Source organism: Thunnus thynnus, chromosome 21 (genome assembly GCF_963924715.1).
Source record: "Thunnus thynnus chromosome 21, fThuThy2.1, whole genome shotgun sequence".
Lineage (NCBI taxonomy): Eukaryota > Metazoa > Chordata > Actinopteri > Scombriformes > Scombridae > Thunnus > Thunnus thynnus.
Window position 1 is genome coordinate 22747983 of NC_089537.1, and position 22233 is coordinate 22770215.

General features: G+C 41.2%; 1 protein-coding gene across 4 annotated transcripts in view; it reads left to right on the top strand.

Annotated features, from left to right (window-relative positions):
- The window catches only part of sspo (SCO-spondin), a 91446-nt gene extending 71038 nt beyond the window's left edge, over nt 1-20408 (top strand). For 3 of the 4 annotated variants that reach the window (XM_067577444.1, XM_067577445.1, XM_067577447.1), the window contains 15 exons: nt 1007-1168; nt 1370-1486; nt 1600-1738; nt 1968-2164; nt 4006-4176; nt 4473-4600; nt 4682-4836; nt 6738-6784; nt 8058-8222; nt 8536-8747; nt 9922-10017; nt 15154-15214; nt 15684-15814; nt 17841-17991; nt 19978-20408. In XM_067577444.1, the coding sequence (XP_067433545.1) occupies nt 1007-1168; nt 1370-1486; nt 1600-1738; nt 1968-2164; nt 4006-4176; nt 4473-4600; nt 4682-4836; nt 6738-6784; nt 8058-8222; nt 8536-8747; nt 9922-10017; nt 15154-15214; nt 15684-15814; nt 17841-17991; nt 19978-20000 (1955 nt within the window). In that variant the 3' untranslated portion in view covers nt 20001-20408. Of the gene's footprint in view, nt 1-1006; nt 1169-1369; nt 1487-1599; nt 1739-1967; nt 2165-4005; nt 4177-4472; nt 4601-4681; nt 4837-4899; nt 5193-6737; nt 6785-8057; nt 8223-8535; nt 8748-9921; nt 10018-15153; nt 15215-15683; nt 15815-17840; nt 17992-19977 lie in introns of those variants that run through there. The other variant, XM_067577446.1, reaches the window with a different exon arrangement.
- The last annotated feature ends 1825 nt before the right edge of the window (nt 20409-22233 follow it).

The window sequence follows — 22233 nt, forward strand, 5'->3', positions numbered from 1 at the left end:
CGCTCTTAAACATAAACTATTATTTTAATTTTACTTTTCACTAAAGTAAATTGTGGCACAGTCATTTATTAATTTATTCAGTGTACTTACTTACTTGTATGTATACAGTATATTCACTGATATTGTTATATAAATCTTTGTGTCATCTGCATAATTATGTTCAGATATTTTGTAGTTTTGTAGTTCTCCAGTCTGTGTAGTAGCAACTGAGGGTAACTGAGGATATACAGTAAGAACAGCTAGATGTCTGATGGTGTGGAATGTCTAGTAAAATCCTAAGAGGTTTTTAGGTTTTTCTTTTTTTTCCCAGGTTTTTTTCTGAGAATATTTATTGTGTGTCAGTTCACTGCTGCCAGCTTAAATGAATAGTCACCATCAGTAGATAGTTTAAGAGCTTGCAATCAGTATCCGTGGTAAAAAACGGCATTGTGCATCCCCACTGCTCCATTCTCATTATTCCCCAAAGGAGTGAAAATGGAAAAGGGATTTGAAGAAAGGAGGAGTTTAATGTCCATGTGTCTGTGGGGACACATGAAGTTGATTGGATTTGGTGTCGTTGTGTGTGCAAAGAATGATTCATCCTGAGCTCAGCTCTGTCATCCCTTTATTCTTCTCTGGCTCTTCCCCTTTGGATATGAATGGAAATGGTTCTGAATAGCTACTATGCCCAATGGACCTTAGGTTTGATTTGCATGTCAAATATTTGAAGTCTTGCACTTCATCATGGTGAGCTAATATCTAAAAACGTCTCAGTGAAGATAAACAATCATATTATCTACCCTGAATAAACAGGACAATCTTTAACCTACCTGTGATCTGTAAAACATAAATCTGACATGTCAGTAGCTCAAGTATGCTTGTACAAGAGTCCATAAACAGTAAATACACTTTTGTTATTTTTGATGATGAGTATGAAAAGCTATTACAGCAGTCATCATAATAATTACAGTTATTATAATTTGGATGAGAGTTGAGGATGGTTATGATAATCATTCTGCTGTTCCAGATCTGTGTCAGTGGAGTGCATGGAGCACCTGGACAGTCTGTGCAGAGCCGTGCAGCGGTGGAGTCAGGCAGCGCTACAGGCGGCCCCTGGCCTCTGATCCAGGGCCCCACTGTAGGAGCCAACAGACACAGAGCCAGAGTTGCAACACAGGACTCTGCCCAGGTACAGCTGTCTTTTTAAATACTGGTATCCCAACATAAACACAAAGGAAGTCAACAAAATGCTGTTGTTGGTTCAAATCCTGTTCGAAGACCTGTTGAATGTCAATCCAATCTATCTTTATAAATCCAAAACATGAGATAATCAAGGCTGATCTTTTCATCAATGAAAAGTGAGAGAGAAGTGATTTTCCTTGTTTCCTAGGTGAGCGTTGTGAGGATAGGGGGCGGATCTACCAAGAGGGCTGTGCCAATAAGTGTCCTCGCAGCTGCACTGACTTATGGGAGCATGTACAGTGTCTCCAAGGAGCCTGTCACTCAGGTAATGTTTTACTTCTTAAATGAACAGTAGCTGCTGCTTAATAAAAGACTCTTTGATCAACCAGGGCAATATCTGTTTCTCTGACCTTTTCTTTCTCTTGCTTTCTTTCTCAGGTTGCCGTTGTCCAGAGGGACAGTTGCTGCAGGACAGCCACTGTGTGCCAGTGACAGAGTGTCGCTGTGGTATCCCATCAGGCAATGGGACACTGGAGTTCAGCCCTAAAGACAAGTATACCATGGACTGCAACACCTGGTGAGCATGGCTGTGTATGAATAAAATTTTTGGATATCATAATTTTTCTGATGAGAAGTGTACAATACTTTGAGCTTTTAGAAAAGTAAAATTAATCACCAGCTCTGACAACCATGAAGAGCAGACAGCAGTCTGTTTAGGTCTGATAGTTGCTTCTACAGTTCAGATTTGTGTAACCATGACCTCAAGTTTATATCTCACCTCTCCACACACACCCCTCCATCTGCAGTGTGTGTGAGAATGGCACTCTGGTGTGCACCAAGCTTCCCTGCCCAGTGTATGAGCCCTGGAGCCCATGGAGCACCTGCTCAGCTTCCTGTGGGCGTGGTCAGAGGATAAGGACACGCCTCTGCCAGGACACGGTGGACGGTCCTTCCTGTGCTGACACCATGCAGACAGAGAGCTGTGACCTGCCATCATGTCCAGGTCTGATATGTCAACTATTGAAAATGTCAAAAATAACAAATTAAGTTGTCAGCACTCACAGATAAGTGTATATCACTTCTTTAATAATGCACTGCAACTAGTTTCAGCCCCAGACTTTCCTCAGCATTACTGAAACAATTGTGGGTTGAATCCTATTAAACAGCAGCCAGGAACCTGCTGGTGATTAAAACCAGCTGATACAAATCATCTAAACAGGCATCATCAGAAAACTAGTAGCAACAAGAAAAATAACAAGAAAATCCAAAACAATTCAAGCCACCTGAGGAGATGTACCACATCATGTGACTGCAATGACCAAACAATGACAGATTGATTTACACACTAACAAGAAAAATAGCATGTACATAAATAGCAACAACCATCCTCAAGGGACAAATATTAATCAGAAAATTAGTAAGAAAATAGTAACCAAACAGGAGGAAATATATCACGTGCTGTGATTACAACAGCCAGATAAAAGTCCAATAGATCTACTCAATATATCTCATATGTGATTGTATCAGAAAAAATATGTGACCGACAGATTTACCAAATATATCATACATTGTAAAAGTAATAGTCAGATAAGTGACCGATAGAAATGCATGTCTGTATATATGTAGACCATGTGTAAAACCTCCATACAAAGTGCAAATACATATACATAATTTAAAAACTATATCAATAAGTAATAGGAGGACAATATCAGGTATTGCGATCGCAACAGCCAGATCAGAGGCCAATAGGTATACACACAAACAATAAAAAATGTATGTATGCAAATATGAAGAACAGTGAGCAAATCCTCCATAGACCATACAAATGCATCCCAATAATACATATATTCATAAAAAATAAGACAGCAGCAATTCTTCGTTCACCCCCCCCTAAGATATTCAGTTTGGAAGTAGTGTTTTCATTATGCCTCTCTTTGGAGAAGTTTCCTCTCTCTATCACCTCCCCTCAACAACAATCTCGATACCCATAAAGCATAGGCTACGAACCCCGCGACCTGCAGAATTAAAGTGTCTGGCTACAGGAGACCTCTCGTCCCTATTTCTCATATTACTCTTGTGTTCGGAAATCCTTATTCTCAGTTCTCTTTTTGTCTCGTCACATAGCAAAACCCATAAGGACAATTCAATAGGAAGACTACATGTGTGATCCTGCATGTGATTCTGCCTCTGACTTTCATTTTTCTGCCTGTGTGAGGATGTAAAAAATGGTCCCGTATTAGACGGCATTACAATTCACAGAGTTGGAACAGGGAAAATTTCCCAGGGGAAGAGAACTTAAAAAATGTCCAAACATAGAGATCTGTCTTTCCTGTATTCAATCGCTTATGAATATGGGAAAGATGACAAACTCTCAGCCCACAATGGGCTCATAGACAGTATATGCCAGTGTTTTCTGACAATATTTTTGACTGACTGAGAAATAGGTGAGAAGGTCGTAGATATAACTAGAGACTGTAGTTTAAGAGGAGGAGGACTAGGTGCTATAAGGCTATCCCTATCGATTTCATGAGCACATAGGTCACCGGCCTGTCTCTCAAACTCTTCCTCAGAGCTACTAATTCTTCTTATTCTTAACAGTGACTATAGGGCAAGCTCCTTTTCAGGCTGTGTGGATGATAACTTGAGTAATGTAATTAGTACTGTAAAGTAAAATAATATTGTAAAGCCTCCAAACCTTCCTCATGGGTTACATTTGTGTATAAGCTTGCAATTATTGAAAATGTCCCAAAATGTCTTAGACTTTTAGACGTTTGGACGTTACATTTACTGAAAGTTGTTTCTGTCGTTGCTTTTCAATTCCTCCATCTTCGTCCTCCCTCTCAGCGGGATGTTTGTTGAGTGAGTGGTCACCCTGGAGTGAGTGCAGCACCACATGTGGCGGTGGGTTGTCCATGCGGAACAAGACGGTCCTTCGGGAGCCAGAGCCTGGTGGGATGGCCTGTGCTGGACCACTTGAACAGCACACTGTCTGTAACACCAACAGCTGCCTGCCCGGTAACACAAACACACACATCATTGGAGGTTTTATATTTAGCACATTCATGTATTAACTGAGCAATAGAATTCCTGAATCCTAGTTAAAGAAACAGGTTTCCAAGCAACTCATGAGAGCCTTAATGACTGGTGAATTTTCAAGCAAGTAAGCAAAGATGTGACTTCAAACCTGAGTGAGCCACATGAAATTAAGTATGCATGAATAAAGTAACTTACACATGCAGTATGTCTCTGTAGTGAAATATATATGAGACATGATGTCATTTTGTATGATCATTTGTGCATGTGTGTTGCAGAGTGTCCTGGCGGCCAGGTGTTCAGTAATTGTTCAGGTTCCTGTCCATATACCTGTGAGGACCTGTGGCCACACACTCAGTGTTTACCTGGACCCTGCACTCCTGGGTGCACCTGCCCCCCTGGACAGGTCAGGATGCTTTGTGCATGTGTGTGTGTGTGTGTGGTTGGAAAGTAGGTCTGATTCTTACTAGTCTCACTACGTCCCTAGGTGTTGTACGGAGGCTCCTGTGTGTCCCATGCAGCCTGTCCCTGTTCTCCACTCTCCCTGCTGGCTGATTACCAAAGCTGGAATGTCACTACTGAGGAGATCACAGAGGTCCTGCTGCCATCTGGAACGGCCATTCAGCAACTCTGCAACACATGGTACTACACTCATTTGGTTTCATTCATTTAATCACTGATTTTACCATTTCTTTGGGCCAGCAGACATATGGTGTGAGCAGCAGGACAGTCCTTTACCTATAGGACTTGGATCTGGCCTGCTGAGGTATCTTTTAGCATCTCCTCCTCCAGATGGGACGGTCATGCCTCACAGTTACTGTAACTAATGATGCACCCAAGCAGCGGTCATCAATTTGTGACCAGGATTTTGCCCTTAAATGACAGAAATGGCAGATAAAGTGTAAATACTGAGACAAGAATTTGCATTATAGCTGAGCTTGCAGTGCAAGATGTGATACTTCACTATTTCAATGTTAAATAAATATATTTAACCCTCATTTCCATGTGACTCACAATATATCCATGCACCTACCAAGAACAAACAGTGGAGTTTGTGCATGGCCTCCAATTATTTACACCCTCCTGCTGCTTTTTCATTGGTTAACTGACCGTCACACAGTGGATTGTAGGACACAGAGGGACACTGCTTGTGTCCTCCAGATTCAAGTGTAAGAAGGCCACATTTCTTGGCTGCATTTGTAGGAGCCTTTGAATTACTGCTTGACTTCAGAGAATCCAGCCTCTGAATTGGGGCACAGCTGCTGAGTGCCAGAGTATGCCTCTTATCCTTTATGGATATGCATTCAAGAGGGGAGAGCACAGTGAACAGGAGGAGATATGATAAGCATGGTTGACCATGCATTCTGCTGGATTTGCTGAGGTTCATGCAATTTGTGACTTTTTTTTTTCTTTTTAAGAGAAGGTGCAAATAGTGGCAGTATGTTAAAGAAAGGTTGTGGTGGGGAAGAGGAATTGAAATTAAATTCTTTTTTACGTGAAGATCTTACTGTGCAGGAGGAAGTTGCACTAAGTCAGTTTATTTTATGAGCTTTATTAGCACACACAGTGAATGCAAAGTTCTGGCTGTGTGTGGTCAGTCTCTTAAACTTGACTAAAGCACTATGATGATTACATTTCTTTCTACTGAGACATTTGTACTCTTAATTTATTTTCAGCACATTAATGTATGTATTCATTCATCCAGTTTTTCTGTACCTTATTAAATGGCTTAAAAAAGAATATCTTAATCACATAACTGGTTAACTGCCATCTCTATGGGTCAGTTTAAGCAAATAAAACTAAGAGGTTAAGATAAGGAAAAGATGTTATCATTATTAAAAGAAATCAACACTGACTTGTTGGGAGAAGACAAGATGCAAACCGAATCCTCAAGGTCAGACACTGTGTACCAATCCACCCCAGCCTCCTAACATGTTTTGTAAAGCTGTGATGTCACACTATTTTCAGCTTTGCTCTGATAGGACAGTCTTTATTTGCATGACCGCAACAGGTTGCATGTCAGGAAAAGTGTAAGTGTTTGAACAGATGACTGATGCTGTCATTCTTGTGGTGAGGAAAAGTCTAGCTCTGTAGCACACAACAGCTATTGTAAAAGTGAAAAGCTTTGATCAAAGGAGAGAGGTTATAACTGTGTTTTGGGGAGTGTGATCTTAACATTGAGAAACATTAGCACACTGGCAGGTTGACAATGGTCTGATTTATTAATGACAAATGTACAAAGATATCACAACAATAATTTGACAATGATACAGTGAAATTAAGAATGCTGCTTAGAGTTCCGTTTCATTGTCTCCAGTTTGGTACTACGATATCTTCTGTAACAGATAGTCTGGCATGCAGCAGACATGCCGTAAGTCATTTCATCTTCCTCACAGTGGTTTGGTATTCATCTAATGTGGTCTGATGGACTCAGCTGTGTGACACGATGACTGCTTTGTTGTTTCACTATTCATTCATATCAACCTAACTATTCTCTCTCACATTACTTTTACTCACCTAATTTTTCCTCTATCTGTCTCCAGCGTGTGCCAAGGAGGAGTGTTTAACTGTACCTCAGAGGTCTGTGATGGTGAGTGCCACAGCTGTTCTTCCATAAAGCATTCCTTACACTTCACAGGGCCTCTCTATTTTAACAATGAAAGCGCCGGCAACAATAAACTTTGGTTGAACTGTCAAGAAGCTGCCACAACAGTTGGCTCAAATAACGTGAGAGACAGTCGCATCAGTCACAGCCTACGAAGGCCATTACTGGGTTTTTCTTTTGTAAACATGTGATGCCATCTTGAACTTGTGGAGGAGAAAGAGCTAAATGATGGTGGGGGAGTGGAGTGTCACTAAGTGCAACCACTCACATGCTCAGAAGGGACTTGAATGTGTGAATAGCTCTTATTTGACCTATGTTTTTATGTCTTTTATCCCTACCCCTCCACCACCTCCTCTCTTCTGGACTCATAGCAGTCTACTTGACCAGAGTCAGTTCCATATTCACAGACAGCAGTTAAACTTGTGTGTTCCAGTGAACAGCATAGCAGCTGTGGAGCAATTAGTCTCCCTTCATCGTGGCATTCTATTAAAAACTGTGCAGCATGTTCTTAATGTTGCAATCGGCAAACTTGCGGTCACGAACCATCGTCTCACATCTGCTACTCCTTCCCAAAATGCACACAAGGTAAATCAAAAGCGAACCACAGCATCACACTAACACAATAGAAACCAGTGTGCACTCATGGATACAACAGGTAAGTCAGCCTGCAAATGTATCAGGACGTTGATCCGCAGCGCTGTGAAATCCACCAAAACAGCTGCAGGGATTTGAAGTGCTTAAAGTGATTTCTGTTCAATTTAAGTGTTTTTTGGAAAGCTGTGAGAGGCTCATACTCCCTGCCTCAATCCAATTTGTTCTCGCCATAATCGCGTTTCCCCAAACCTCTTAGTTTGTGAGTAAAATGCCATCATGACCAATAATCATAAAAATAAGTATATGAGAATAACTTATAACTTTCTCCTCCTTCCTGTTACTGCTGTGTTTGATCAGAGTGACCTCTGAAACAAATCTCATAAGATCTAACTACAGTATTTTCTGTAGTATCTTTTGATTTTAGGGGTTTGCTCTGACCATTGCCAGTAGGTGTTTCCAGACAAATGGCTTTAATATAAAAGGATGTGTGCAGTGGACATTGTGTTATTGTAATTTTATGTTCCGAGGGGAGATGAACTGTAGAGCTCGGATGACATATTTCTCTATGTATGCACTGCTTTACTGCTCCAGGCATGTGAAAGTAAAAGTAACGCTGACCTGAAAGTGTTGATTTATATTCTTCTCCCTTCCTCTCCTCTTCCAGTGGACTGTGAGTGGTCCAGCTGGTCCCAGTGGAGCCCATGCTCAGCCAGCTGTGGTTCAGGACAACAGAGCTCCACCAGAACCATCGTGCAGCCCAGCCAGTACAGAGGGGCCCCATGCGAGGGCCCTGACCACCGCGGCGCTACTTGCATGGCCCCTGACTGTGGTGAGTGAGAGGAGGGGATGTTTTACAATTCATAAATAAATCATATCAGAAGCCATTAGAAAAAAAAGAAGTGGCATGATGATTAATACCTGAAATTCACTCATTTTCTGTCCATATGCCCTTTTGAGTCCCCTTACTCCCTCTCCTCAACCAATTCATCATTAAATTTTCCATTTTCCCAACTTCCCCTCCTCTATCCTATCATTTTCCGGTTACATCCTCCCTCCTCTTTCTATTTTCTGCTCTTTTCCCTGACACCTACTTGCCCCTCTCTCACTCCTGTCCCTCTCCAAATCCTCCTCCTCCTCTGCAGCGTGTCCTACCGGGGAGCGGTGGAGGAGGAGCGTGTCAGAGGAGGTCCCGTTGTGCGAGAGGAGCTGCCATGACATTTACTCCTCCTCTCCCGTCAACTGCAGCAGCTCCGCCGAGGGCTGCGTGTGTCAAGAGGGGCTTTACCGAAACACGGAGGGTGTTTGTGTCATCCCCGCCCTCTGCCCCTGCCATGACCAGGGCATCCTGCGGGAGGTATACACACGCACACACACACACACACACACACACACACACACATACACACACAAACACTGGCTTACACCCAAAGCAAACAGACATCTGCTGCCCAGCAAACTTGGCAGCTTGTACCCATTGTGCCTGTCTCATTGTGGCTTCTGTATTAACCTTACCATTAGCGTGTTGTTTACGTTCCCTTCCATTCACTCCCATTGTGTTATTTACTCATGAAGAAGGGCCCATTAGAAGATGAGTGACATGCCCCAGGGGCCACATTACACCACAATGCCTCTCCAGCCCTCAGCCTCATCAATAATGTAGGAAGTGCCGTAGAACGCCGGCACTCGGACCGCAACTGGGCAAGCCTGTCTGGAATAATTTATGAAGGAGGGGATTTTATAGGATTATAAGAATTAATCATACAGTGACAAGAGGTCAGATCCCCTCCTCTTTATCCTTCTTCTTAAGGCATTTCTTTCTCTCTTTCATTCTCTGTTTGCTCACTCATACCCCAGCTTTGTCTCTCACCAATCCCACTTTTGCTTTCTTTCAACATTCTTAATCTTTCTTTTACTGATCTCTGCCTCCCCTTTCTCTTATTCCTCATTCTGCTACACTTTTCCTCCCTCAATTTTCCACTTCCTTTTTTCTCTACTTCTCTCTCTTCATCTTTCCCTCTCGGTCATTCTCCCTGTCTTTTTTCTGTCTACTCTCTTTCTTCTTCTTCTTCTATAAAAGATCGTCTGTGGTTTTTCTAATCAACCACCTCATGACCATTATGCCAAATGTGCTCATTGTGAGCCACAAAGGCACTCCCTAGTGGGTGCTTTTATACGGGTAAAAGTGGAGCTCTTTTAATGATTCCCATTGCTAACACACACATAAATGTCACAGTCCTGGCAGTCTGTGTATGTGTTGTTATAATTACAGCATCATCATGTGCCTCCATAAGCTAAATTATGCACAGCAGTGCAGCCAGAGCTTTAGTGGAATCACTGAAGAAATACATCCTGAGCTTAGACCAGTTGCACAAACCCACATCGGCAGAAATGTGGGGGTTCATGAAGAAAAGTGTAATGGGCTGTCGAGGTGTCATCGTTGTACCTGCATTAAAAAAAAGTCTGATGAGTGAATATACATAATTGTGTGTGTTTTTGTGTGTGTGTGTGTGTGTGTGTGTGTGAGCCAGGCAGGATCGGAGTGGGAGGAGGGCTGCATGTTGTGTCGCTGTGTGAACGGGAAAAAACTGTGCCAGCTGAGGTGTCCCCCACTCCAGTGTGAAGAGGTGAGACACACACACACACTAACACTCAGTACTGATTATGCAGGTAAACCTTTTCAACAGAAGGAGATGTGTACTGATAAGCACTTATGAGGAGAGAGTAGAAAGAAAATGACTCTTTATGTTTCGAAACACTTTTTTTCAAAATCCTATATTCAGAGGCACTAGTGTTGTATAATATATAATTATAATATACTGTACGTGATTTAGTACATTTTCTGAAAAATCACTTGAAAATATAGATTAAATAACCAAAAGGGAATGTTGGTTTTTGGCTAATCCTAAATACCTGACAAATCAAGGTACTTGAGTGCATTAACAGTTCTTTAAATACAATATTGCCTTAAATGTGTCTTGTGTGCATCATTATTCTCAAAGGCCTCATACACCCAGAGATATTAAAGAGATAGCTCCCTCTGTAGGAACAGTTCAACACATGATCTCTGCCAGCTGACACATCTCTGTCGTTTCATGGTCTACACCATCATTTTGCCCAACCTTAAGTTAGTTAACTCAGCTTTATTTATTCAATTAGTCTCTGAGATCAAGATCTGTCTTATAAGAGAGACCCGAGAGCAACACTGTTACATACTGTACACTATACAACACCACAACAAGACAGTTCAGTCATACACACAAAGACGTCATATTCAAAACATTCACCAAGTGCTCCAGAGGAATGAGTGTCTCTGACTTCAGTTTGTTTTGTTTTCCAGTAGTAGCATGCATAGTACTGGAAACCAGTCCAGATCAGAGTTGGTATGAGGACCTTTTAAAGCTAGGTATCTTTTGATCTAGTGAAACTGTTTTTCACTTTGAACTCAACTAAGGATGCTCAGTAAAACTTAGAAAGCCTGGCCTTATACATGAAAACAAAGATATGCTTGTGCTTCCTACATATCAGTGATATGTAGGATATTAAGAGATAATGACTAAGCTTGTTGTCTATGTGCTTGAGTTTTGTCTGTTGATGCAATCATTTACTTGTGGAGGAATATATGAACTATAATGACTATCTCTGTGTCTCCATCTTCTCCAGATAAAGTTCTCTCAAAGCATGATATTCCCTTATCAGAATATATCAGTTGGATAGTTCTTAAAGGCCCAAAGATGTAAAAAGTTAGATTTTTTTTTATTTCCTACCCTGGTAATTATCACAGGGGACATATCTAGTGAGCCCTTATGGGCGTCCAACACACAAGGATTGGAGCTACTAAATCAGGCTAACAGCTGTGTATGTACAATACACAGAATCATAACATACAAGGTGAAATGCTGACAGATCAAAAGCGAGCTTAAATATCAGAAAACAATATCCACACAAGTATGTCGACACCTTCACAAAGTACAATACCAAACTCCAGACTTCACCAGTAATCTGTAAGTTGTTGAAAAGGTGTGTAGCTAAAAGCTGCTGTTGTAGTCCCAGTTTGCTCTTCTACAGGTGTGTGTGTGTGCACCTATAGTATCCAAACACAAGTAAACAGACATGAAAGTTCTCCCAGACAAACACATCAGTCCATTCAACCGCTGCTGCTACCCTGGGGTGTTACAGTTCACACAGTGTCTCTGGTGGTCACAAACATCTCAATTACTCTGAGCGAAGGAGGAAATGCTCAGCTCCCTCAAGAATGTGTGGGATGCGCTGTGCAAGTTGCTGGCTGAAGTAGATCAATACCTGACTGTCCGATCCACCCACAAGCCTGCACTTTTTCCTTCACCATGCCCTTCTCCCTCACATGAAGCACTGACTCCTGGATTTCTTATTAAGCATAACTGAGTTTCATTCCAGTGGCTCATATGCACCGTGTGACAAAGCTGAAACCTGAGTTAATTTTAGGAAAATGGTATATCAAGTAAAGCATCCTCTGCAGTTTTTAAATATTCTTCAGTTAAAGTTTTGCAGCAACTTTGCTTTTGTCTTGCAGACAATGCTCAGTCAGACACATATGAGCGGTTAGCTGGTCATCTCGCAGGAGACGGTGAGCTCAGTGATCAATTATGCATTGTGTTCTGTACAACTAAAGGCAGATGAAGAAAAAAATAAACTACACATAAAATATGAATTAATATTTGTAGTCCTTGCGACAAGTGGAACTTTTGCTACCACATAAATACAGATTTCATCCAGTCCTGCGTCAGACAGAAATAGAGGGCAAGGACATGACCAGAAAGACAGAGAAAACAGGCACCACATAAAGACACTTCTCATTAGAGCCAATGTTAAAATAGACGCTGTTTGTGGCATCCCACCGAGGCTGCCCTTGTGTTATTTTTAAAAAAGAATTGAAATTATTTTCTCCCAAACATCCTACTGCAATGCCTCTTTTCTCCTTCTTCTTTGGCTGTAACTCGATGCCATATTTAAAGGGTCAATTCACTTACTCTGTCTTGCCGTGCAGCTTTGGTCATATTTTTCCAGGTTTGGACATACCCCTCTCTTAGATTTCAGTCACCGTCCTGAAACAATCAAGCTAAATGGAATTTCATTTGTGATGTGATGCTCACTACATGGAAAAATTCATATATACAGAAACAGTGCTCTAGATAATCCACAGAACACACTGTCAAGGACTGTTTCTAAGGTAATGAAAGCTGTTTAAGATGCCCTCCAGACATGCTTTAAAATGTATAAAAATACTCTGCTTTGAATAACAATACGTGCCTGATGTGGTTTTTCCACAAAAAAGTTCAATTACCTTGTTTGAAATTCTTAAAATTGACATTTCCTTCTTCTCCCTCATAGAAATATCCAGAATCTATGAATATGCAACTAGTTTTCATTTCAAAAGTGTATGTGTGCTGGAGGCTTCAAGGTGATGTCACAGATCGTGCTCGCAGGTACTGTCAACACCTTGAACTGAGATTCAAGTTGAGCCCAGAGAAACGTTCCCCCTTCAGCAGATGAATGTGAAAACAGCCTTCTAGTGTCAAACTCTGCACAAATATCATCTTCCACAGTGAAACAGTCAAACATCCAAGTGAAATTGGATGTCAAATTGTGCTCTGTAGACCATAAATCCATTTACCTCCATTATCCTTCAACTGCAGGTGAGCTAAATGCTAATGTCAACATGCTCACAACAACAATGCTAACGTGCCGATGGATCGCAGTTATAATGTTTATCATGCTTATTGTAGTAGTTACCATTGTAGTTCAGCATGTTAGCACACTGACATTTGCCAATTAAACACAAAGAACAGCTGAGGCTGATGGGAATCTTTTTGCAGGTGTTTATTCTGTACCAGGACAAATTAACATTCTGACCTGATTATGGCACCAAAGGAAAAGTCAAGGGTGGAGTTTATTTCAATTTTTCACTCTCTTATTTAAAAGTCAGGGTAAATAAAACTAAAATTATCTGCATGGCTTGATGCAACCAGAGATAAGTGAAAAAAGGTGTTTTTGGTTGTAATTTGGGTGAACTAGCCCTTTAAATAAAAGGCTACCAAGTAATGAAGAGAATTGATTTTTTTTAGAAAATCTTCTCTCCATGGTGATGAAGTTGAGAAAAAGTCACAATCGAAAAAGTCAACTGTCTCATCCTTGACACAGCCAGCTGAATTGATGCCTTCAGTACACCAGTAGCTGTATAAAAGCCAGGGTAAAAATAAAATCTGCTGACATCCAGAACTTTGAAGGAGAGGTTGGTTGCACAGTGAGCTTCACAGAGCAGACAGTCTACCGAATGTTCAACCTGTGGTGCACAAAGGTCTGGTGCACTCTGTTTCTAGAGGGACTGGGAGTTGTGTAACTGTGCTTACATTCTGAAATCCCTCGCCTCCCCCAGCTGCACTAAGTTATGCCTCAGTGAAAGCACTTCTTAGCCTGGCCAATATGAAAAGGTCATTTAATGCACTGTGTTCCTTCTCTTGACAGCCTGAGAATTGGTTACTGTCAGTGTACTCTGTTATTTATGACTTAGCTTACAGTCAAACAAGCACATTGCTTTTTTTTAAATTGAAATTTTCAAGGTAATGTATTGAAGGTTCTGCTGTATGTGGTGATAAAAGCTATCAGGATGTTTTCCTCTCAAACACTGAATCCTCTTATTTCTTTTTTTCCTCTACTAGACACATTAATAGAGTTTTGATTTCCATCTCACACCCTGTAGACGACACAAATTTGGCTACCCTTTACTTTAAATGCCAGGTGCCCTTTGATTTGAAATAACAAGGAAACCGCATTTCACACCGTTTCTACCCCCTGCCACATGAGACACACATATACACACACACACACTGATGTATGCATACATTCAAGCTCTTAACTTAAAGGACTTAAAATGCACTGCTTCATGACCTCCCATCCTTTAAGTGAGTGGGCTCCCTCCATCCCTGAGGGAAGGCTGGCGGCGATGCAGAGTGGGAGGAGAAGACCTCGGGGTGAACAGTTAGAAGTGTGTATGTGTGTTAGAGAGATGGTGTAGTTGGGTGAAGTTTCAGGCGTGAGGTGAGGCTGATGTTGGTAGAGGTGCTGAAGCCTGCTGTCAGACTTTGTGTGTGTGTGTGTGTGTGTGTGTATGACTCTGCATGCTAGCAGCAGATATTCTCAGACAGGGACACCGTGGGACACCCAGAATTTCTCTGGATCGTTCTGGATCTCTCCTCCTCAGCGGCTTAATTTCTCTGTCTGTGTCCTCGGTGTCCTTACATCACTGTCTTTGTCTCGCTATTTTTGGTCTTTGATTCTTACTTCCGTTCCTTTCCTCATCTGTTTTGCCTGGTCTGTCTCTGCTGGGCTGATATCTCCCTCCCTCTGTCTTTCATCATATATGTCTAAAGTACTGCACCTTGATATACTGTACATACACTTATTTCAGCCTCTCCTCTCCTCTAGCTATTCCCCAGTGTCTCTTTTCTATTTCCTTCTTTTCAGTAATTGATTGCTTGTTCCTTTGGTTTGGTTGTTGTCCTTTTGGGAAAATATGTCCATAAAGTAAAAGCTTATTGTCACATATTGAATTAAAGGCCTGACAGAAGTTGCTGTACTGAAACAGAAGTGTCTAATAAATTGACTTCAAGTGCTGACAGTGTGCAGGAGATTATTTTTGTTCATCACTTGTGTTTCTAACCTGTCTGTTTTGAGACTCATCAAGAAAATGTTTAAAAAGACAAATCGTGTCTTCTCTATCTCAGGGGGAGGTGAAGGTGGAGGAACCAGGCAGCTGCTGTCCAGTCTGTAGGAAACAGTTTCCAGGTAAGTAAAACATGTACAGAAGTATACAAATCTTATACACAAATTCTGTATGGTTCTGTGTAGTGATTTCCAAACCACCTTCATTCAATTTGAATGTTCCATAGTTCATTTTATAGCAGGGTGAAAACCAAGTGCCGCAGTGCCCAATTAGTGAGAGATTACATTACTTAGCCTACATTGGGGCTTAAATCTCTCCCAGTGGAGGAAATGTCCCATGCTGCAAGGGGGCACGGCAATGTCACTGTGCTCTCTGTAAAGAACTCTCTGCTCTGCCTTCCTTTGTCTTTTTCCTCCTCCCTTCTTTTTCATGCAAATACAAAAAAACCCGACTTACCCCATTTTTATGCTTTCTGTTCCTCACATTCTCTTATTCATTACTTGCTTTTTCTCTCTCTTTCCCCTGCCTTATGTTGCCCCTTTACATCCCCCCTCCTCCTCCTCCTCCTCCTTCTCTCTGCGTTTCCATCAGACGAGCCCGTGCCAGAGTGTCGTCGCTATGTGCAGGTCAGGAACATCACTAAAGGAGACTGTCGGCTTGACAATGTGGAGGTCAGCTTTTGCAGGGGACGCTGTCTTTCCAGGACTGATGTCATCCTGGAGGTACGGAAAAGAGACACATGCACACACACACACACATGTGCTCAGCTGTTCCCCGAGCAGAAGACATCACTCTGAACATCTTGAGGCAATGTTGACGGGTATTGACCTCCACATTACAATGACAACTGGAAGCACAATGAAGATCAATACTAGTGGCATGGTGGATTAAAATAGAAAAGAACCGATGCAAACCCCTCTGTTGGTTGTAATTGTGTGCAAATTGCCCATCAGGGCTGCACAGTTAATTGTGTTTAATCATATAGTGCAATTTCAGCCCCTATAGTTAGAAATTTCTGCAATATTCATTTAATTAAGACCGACTGCCAGACTTAAATGATCAACATGTGGATACAGAATGCCAAAAACGCAGTGAAAACAGTTTTGTCCAAAGCCACTAACCATTATTAATAACAGTGTTCACAATACGTAGGAGAATAATCAAGATTATTACTTAAACTATCAGTGCAGCCAAATTGCCCATCTGTTTCTGCTCAAACCTGGCCTGGTGTGTGTTTTAGCAAGACAAAGTGAAGTCAAACACATGGCCTCATGCAGCTGGTCACACCTGCTGTAATCTCACTTCTTCATAGATAAACACAGGCCACTGAGACACTTGTAGTCTGCAGTTAACTGTCTCTGAATATGGCAAAGTGAGTATTTGATCATGTTACCTTCTGTCAACAGTGGCCACAGCCAAATATACAGTTGACATAGCTGCTATCAGAGCATTTAAACAAAAGTACATCATTTAGCAGTTGCGTCACCAGTGTATACTGTAGATGTTTTAATAGGAAGTCTGTGTGTGGGGGTCACGTGTGGAGCCAGTTAGTTACTGATTCTGTCTGCTTGTGTTTTTTTTTTTTCATCCCTGCATTCATTTGTTTTGGTTTTGGTCCTTGTAAGACAGCGAGCTCATCACGTCGTCACCATGGTGACTTTGTTCTTCCTTGGCATCCATACATCTCCACTGTAAAAATAGAGTCAGTCATGCTGGGAGATTAGTAAAAATAAACATCAGCTCAGCCAAATGTGTCATTACCTCCTGTTACTGTGGCAACAAGGGATGGTAACTGGTGACTAGGCAGCACCGGGAAAGTTCCCTTTTCATTGATCAGCAGGAGTTGAAGAAGCAAGACTGAATACACAGGAATCACGAGTCAGATCATAAAGAGCACACACACACACACACACACACACACACACACACACTGGACTTTTCAAAGTGTGTGAAGCACTAATAACCACCATTATTGTTTTGAGTTTTTGATCATGGACTCCTTTCCTGCTTCTCTCACCTCCTCCTCTTATTGTGTATCATTTACCTTTCCTCATTCTGTCTCTTGCTTGGTTCTTCACCTGCACTAATTGGACACATGAACATTGTTTCCAAGCTGTCTTCTATCATGCAAAACACAAAGGCTGAGTTTTTACATTTCCAAGAACTAAAAAAATAGAAAGAATTTAGTCTGAAATGTGTTTTTGTATGTCAGTATTTTGTCAACAAAGGGCTTAAAGCTGCACTAATCAATATTTTTACATTAATAATGAGTCAGATGATTACTGTCTCACTCCTGCAGAGTTTGATGACATATCTCTGTGGGTTCCCCTTTAACATTGTTTGTATGGAACATATTTACTAGTGGAGCTTTAATCTTGTCTCTGATGTGTTTTCATATTTATATTCAGATGTCTTTTAGATATATTTACCTCCTATTTTATAGCTCCTCAATAAAACTGTAGTTTACTGGTTTCTCCACCTCACTCCTGCCAAGACTCTTACCTCTCCTCCAAATTTATCCTCCTTTTTTTTTAACTCTCTTTCCTGACTTCCTCAACCTCTCATCATCTCACTTGTTCCTCCTGAACGCCAAGCATTCATCATCTCTCCACTCTCTACTTTCCTACTTCTCTCCCTCTCTCTCAACTTCTGATATCCTCTCAAAAACCTCCTCCTCCTTGATTTCACCCTCTCCTCTCACCCCCTCCCTTCGTTTCATCCTCTCTTCTCCTCCCCCCCTCCATACAGGAGCCTTACCTCCAATCACTGTGTGAGTGCTGCAGTTACCGCTTGGACCCAGACAACCCGGTCCGCTTCCTCAGCCTGCAGTGCGCGAGCGGAGAGAGCGAGCCGGTCGTCCTGCCTGTCATACACAGCTGCGAGTGCACCAGCTGCCAAGGTGGGGAATAATGAACGCAGCCGAACCGATTTGCATGTTCATCTCGAATGTGGATTTGAAAACCGAAGATTTAAATGTATGTAAAATGGCCAATGTTTACACACTTCAGGTTCCCAGCAGAAACACAGGTATGGCAGGGACATCTTGAGGATGTACCCCAGACAGGAAGAGAGAGGGAGCTGAGTTTATATCTTTACTTTATATCCTGATATACTTGAGTTAACTGTTAGGTCAAGTGCACATATGGATATTAAGAGAGGTTTTGCTTGTTGTAATCATTCCTCCTGTTCATACTGGCTATTAAGAGATCCTTTCCTAATGCACTTTCAATGTAAGTGATAACAAAATCCACTGCCCTCACAAAAATCAATGTCAGTAGTCAAATTAGTCAAATCAAGTGGATATCTTCCTAAGTTAGTCTTTATAGTTCAGATTTCCCTGTGTTAAGCTGCAGTGGAGTAATTGTAACAAAAAGAAGGAAATTTGTGCTAAAACGGCTGTAATTTCAGATGACATCTACTTGATTTGACTCATTTTGGATGGCAGAAGCTTCATATTAGCTTCAGAAAACCTTTTGAATACATTTTTGCACAAATGAGGACTGTATTTGGTCTCCCATCACTCACATTGTAAGAGCATTATGAAGGAATCCTCTAATGGCTAGTCTTAATAGGATAGTATAATAATAATAGGAATATGATTACAGCGAGCAAAACCTCTTTCAATGTTCACATGGATACCTAACAGACTTCAAAAATGATGAAAAATTTCATGTCTGAAGACTTGCACAACCAACGAGAAACGCAGGATACACAGAGTAGCCGTCGTGCTCACATGAATGTGGAGTTAAAAGCAAGTATCTGAACACTCCTAATTTCAAGCTTGTTGCACGTTTGAGCCATGCCTCACTCGCTGATGTCAGAGCAGGCGTTTAATGGGGCTGCACTCCATTTGGCCATGTCAGCGTGCCAAATATTACGTAGCAGCAAAGGGAGGAGAGAGCTTAAATGGAAGTATGTCTTATCAGCTGACCTTGCCTCACTTTCACAAACTGTTGGATACAGACTGAAGGCAGTTCCAGATGCTGTTAGACAATGTGGCTTTTTGTTAGCATACTGAGGCCTTACATGTGTATGTAACTTATTCTATGATTATTGTGGCCAGAGTCCAATTTTTGTTTTTTAGGCCGACCAACAAGCTTGAACATTTCAGCCCATAGAAAGCAGCTCAGTGTCTGTAACACTCAGCAGTCCTGTCTGTCTCCTTCTCTCCCAAACCACTTTCTCAGTCACTTTCCATTAGTGCCAGGCTGACACACACACATATGGTCACTGACACATACATACATTTACACAGAATCACACACACACACAAGCGTACGCTCTAATCTCAGCGAAACGTACGTTTGCCTTTGCCCACCATGAATAATTCAATCAGGGTTCCCACCTATGAGGCAATTATGTGCTAATCCATTAATCAACATGGCTGATTGCGTTAGTTAATTGGATGTAGCCACCATACGACACAGAACATCCCCCCCAGCTCATATTCTCCTCCCAGTGCTACACTCCCGCGGACATCACGTCTGACGGATTTGGTCGTTCCGGCGATCAATCTTCGATCGCTCACACACATATCAACTGCCATTAGAAGTTTCCTCATTTCTCATCTGATGCTCCTTCTCCTGACTGTTACACACACAAACACACACACACACACACACGCCTGCACATGACTCACAGGGATGCATTTTACAACTGCTCTTTAGTTACATGCTTTTTGTCCCAAGTGTTTTATATTCTAAAGGCATTTGCACAATTAATACAGTTCAAATAGGGAAACTGTGATATGTAGAAATATCAAGTCATGCTGTTCAAACAGATTACAGAAATGAGATAAAAAGCTTTACAGACACTCGATCTCTTTCATCTCGCAGATGAAAAGTGAAGTTTTGACCGTTTCTCCGCTGCTTCTCTCCATTCACAGGAGGTGATCTGTCCAGACGCTGAGCGAGTGTGCCTGTGAGATGTGTGTATGTGTGTGCGTGTGTAAATGCGAATGTGTGTGTGCACTAGAGAGAGCGAGAGATGGACGGATACGAGCACCGTGCTGAGTGAGAGCGCCACACTGAAAGCCAGATCGGTGTTAGATGGAGGATGATGGGAAAAATGAAGTCGTGAGACCCTGCTGATGTATACATTGTTCTGTAGTCCTCAGTCATCATATGACTGGATGCTACTGCTGATGGTAGAGTTCCTCTTCTAAAACCTAGTTTATTCTTCCTCCTGTACAGCTTTGTTCTACTGTATGTAACTTTAAAGAACCTATGATTCAATCTAAGTAAGATCTATTATGCTTTAAAAGATGTTTTATTTGTATGTTTAAATAAATGTACCACAAGTCTTCTTTAAGTTTAACTGGTTTAACTGGTTAGATTTTTGTTTCAGTTGACAGTTTACAGTCCAGTTCCAATAGAGTGGTTAATACACATTACATTACAATACACCTCTTGTCTTTTATATTATTTTATTTTTATTATTTTATTATCAGTTTTCCCTGCAAATATACTCTACATGCCTTTTTCCCATCACATACTGTAAGTACCAAAAGTAAGAAATAAATATTCTCCAAAAAACTAACGAAATAACAGAGCCTGTCTTTAACTCATTGTATGGTACATTTATATTCAAGCCTGACCCAGTTCTTCATTCAAGGGATTGCCAACATCACTGTTTATTTAATAATGATTAAATGCTTGCAGATTTCTTCATAAACCGTTGGTTTGCCTCTCAAAGTGTATGTTATCTTTTCCAGTCTTATACAATGTGCAGACCCAGACACCAATGTTAGGCTTATTGCTTTTTTTTCACCAGTTCACATGTCTGCACATTTTCAGTCTTTTACTCTCAAATTGAGATCCGAGGGGTTAAAGTGAAATTATGATTAGTAGTGGTAGAGTTCCTCCAAACCTCTTATTGTAACAAATCCCCACAAATGATAAATGAGAGTAACTTGAACCTTTATATTTGAAATAACTTATTGGGAATATTATCATATTTATATAATTTAACAAAGGATTTAGGAGAGGCTCACATCATTCAGTTGTACTGAAGCAGATGCATCTTAGTGGCTTTTAACACAAACTTCCTCCAATCTTCAATAGAAATTTCTTCCTTCAGATCCTACTTCCAAACCTCATGTTAAGGCTCTGAGATTTTAGCAAAACTATATACAAACCAGTTGGAAATTAATGTTAAACCTATATGAGTGATTTTTTTCAGTAATGAAAGTATGAGCCTTTCCAAGGCTTTATTTTAGAATAAATAAAGCCCAGTATTTGAAAAAAAACAACAAAACATAAGATTGGCATTCCTCAAAGTTCATAAATCTCTATAGATTATAAACATTTTCAAGCCCTTTCCTTAACCACAGCTGAAAGTCTCAACACATGTTTATACCTCTTCTATCTGCTGGTCTGTGTGCCTTTTAATAACCTTGAATGCCCCTTTTTTTTGTCCTACTACTGCCCCACTTTTGACACTCAAACTCAGTACAACCTGCTGCTAGCCACTGCTTAGGGAAAACAGCTAAATTGAAAACACAGTGTTTGTCATGGAAGTGGCATTTCTGACAGAGCTGAAATTACTGCTTTGAAATGTTGATTAATTACAGGACGATGTAACTTTTAATGGATGTGTCAAAGTGAAGCCCGGAGCTTTCCCACTCCTTTAATTCAGACATTTATTTATTATTGTGCAAGGTGTAATGCAATCAGTACTTCAGAAGTAAATATAGTCAACTTTCTGTGTAATCATAAACACAAAGAGTGTGACAAGCTAAGATTTGTCTCAACTGTGACAAGAAAGTGTCTGCCCCTTCTCTTTCCCTCTCTCCTCTCCCCCTCATGTCTCCTCTGTCCTCTCCTCCTCCCTCTTTCTTTTCCTGACTAAATAAGGGAGTTGAAGAGGGAAGGCTGACCAACACGCCTCCTCTGGCTTTCAGCTGCTGTAGTAAATACTGCTGGATGTAATAAGAGCAGGAACTGATGCATTTTTAATCCATACCAAAATGTCACATGTTGATGGATAGTTCCTCAGGCCTCGTCCAACTGCAAGGCTGCAATTCATCATGTCTAACCAATCATTAAAACAGTGATCGCTGGAAAAAATGAATGCATTCATGGTGTTGTGCAGGTCATTTTGATGAATGCATACACCGAGCAGCAGTGTTGCTTTAGGCCTG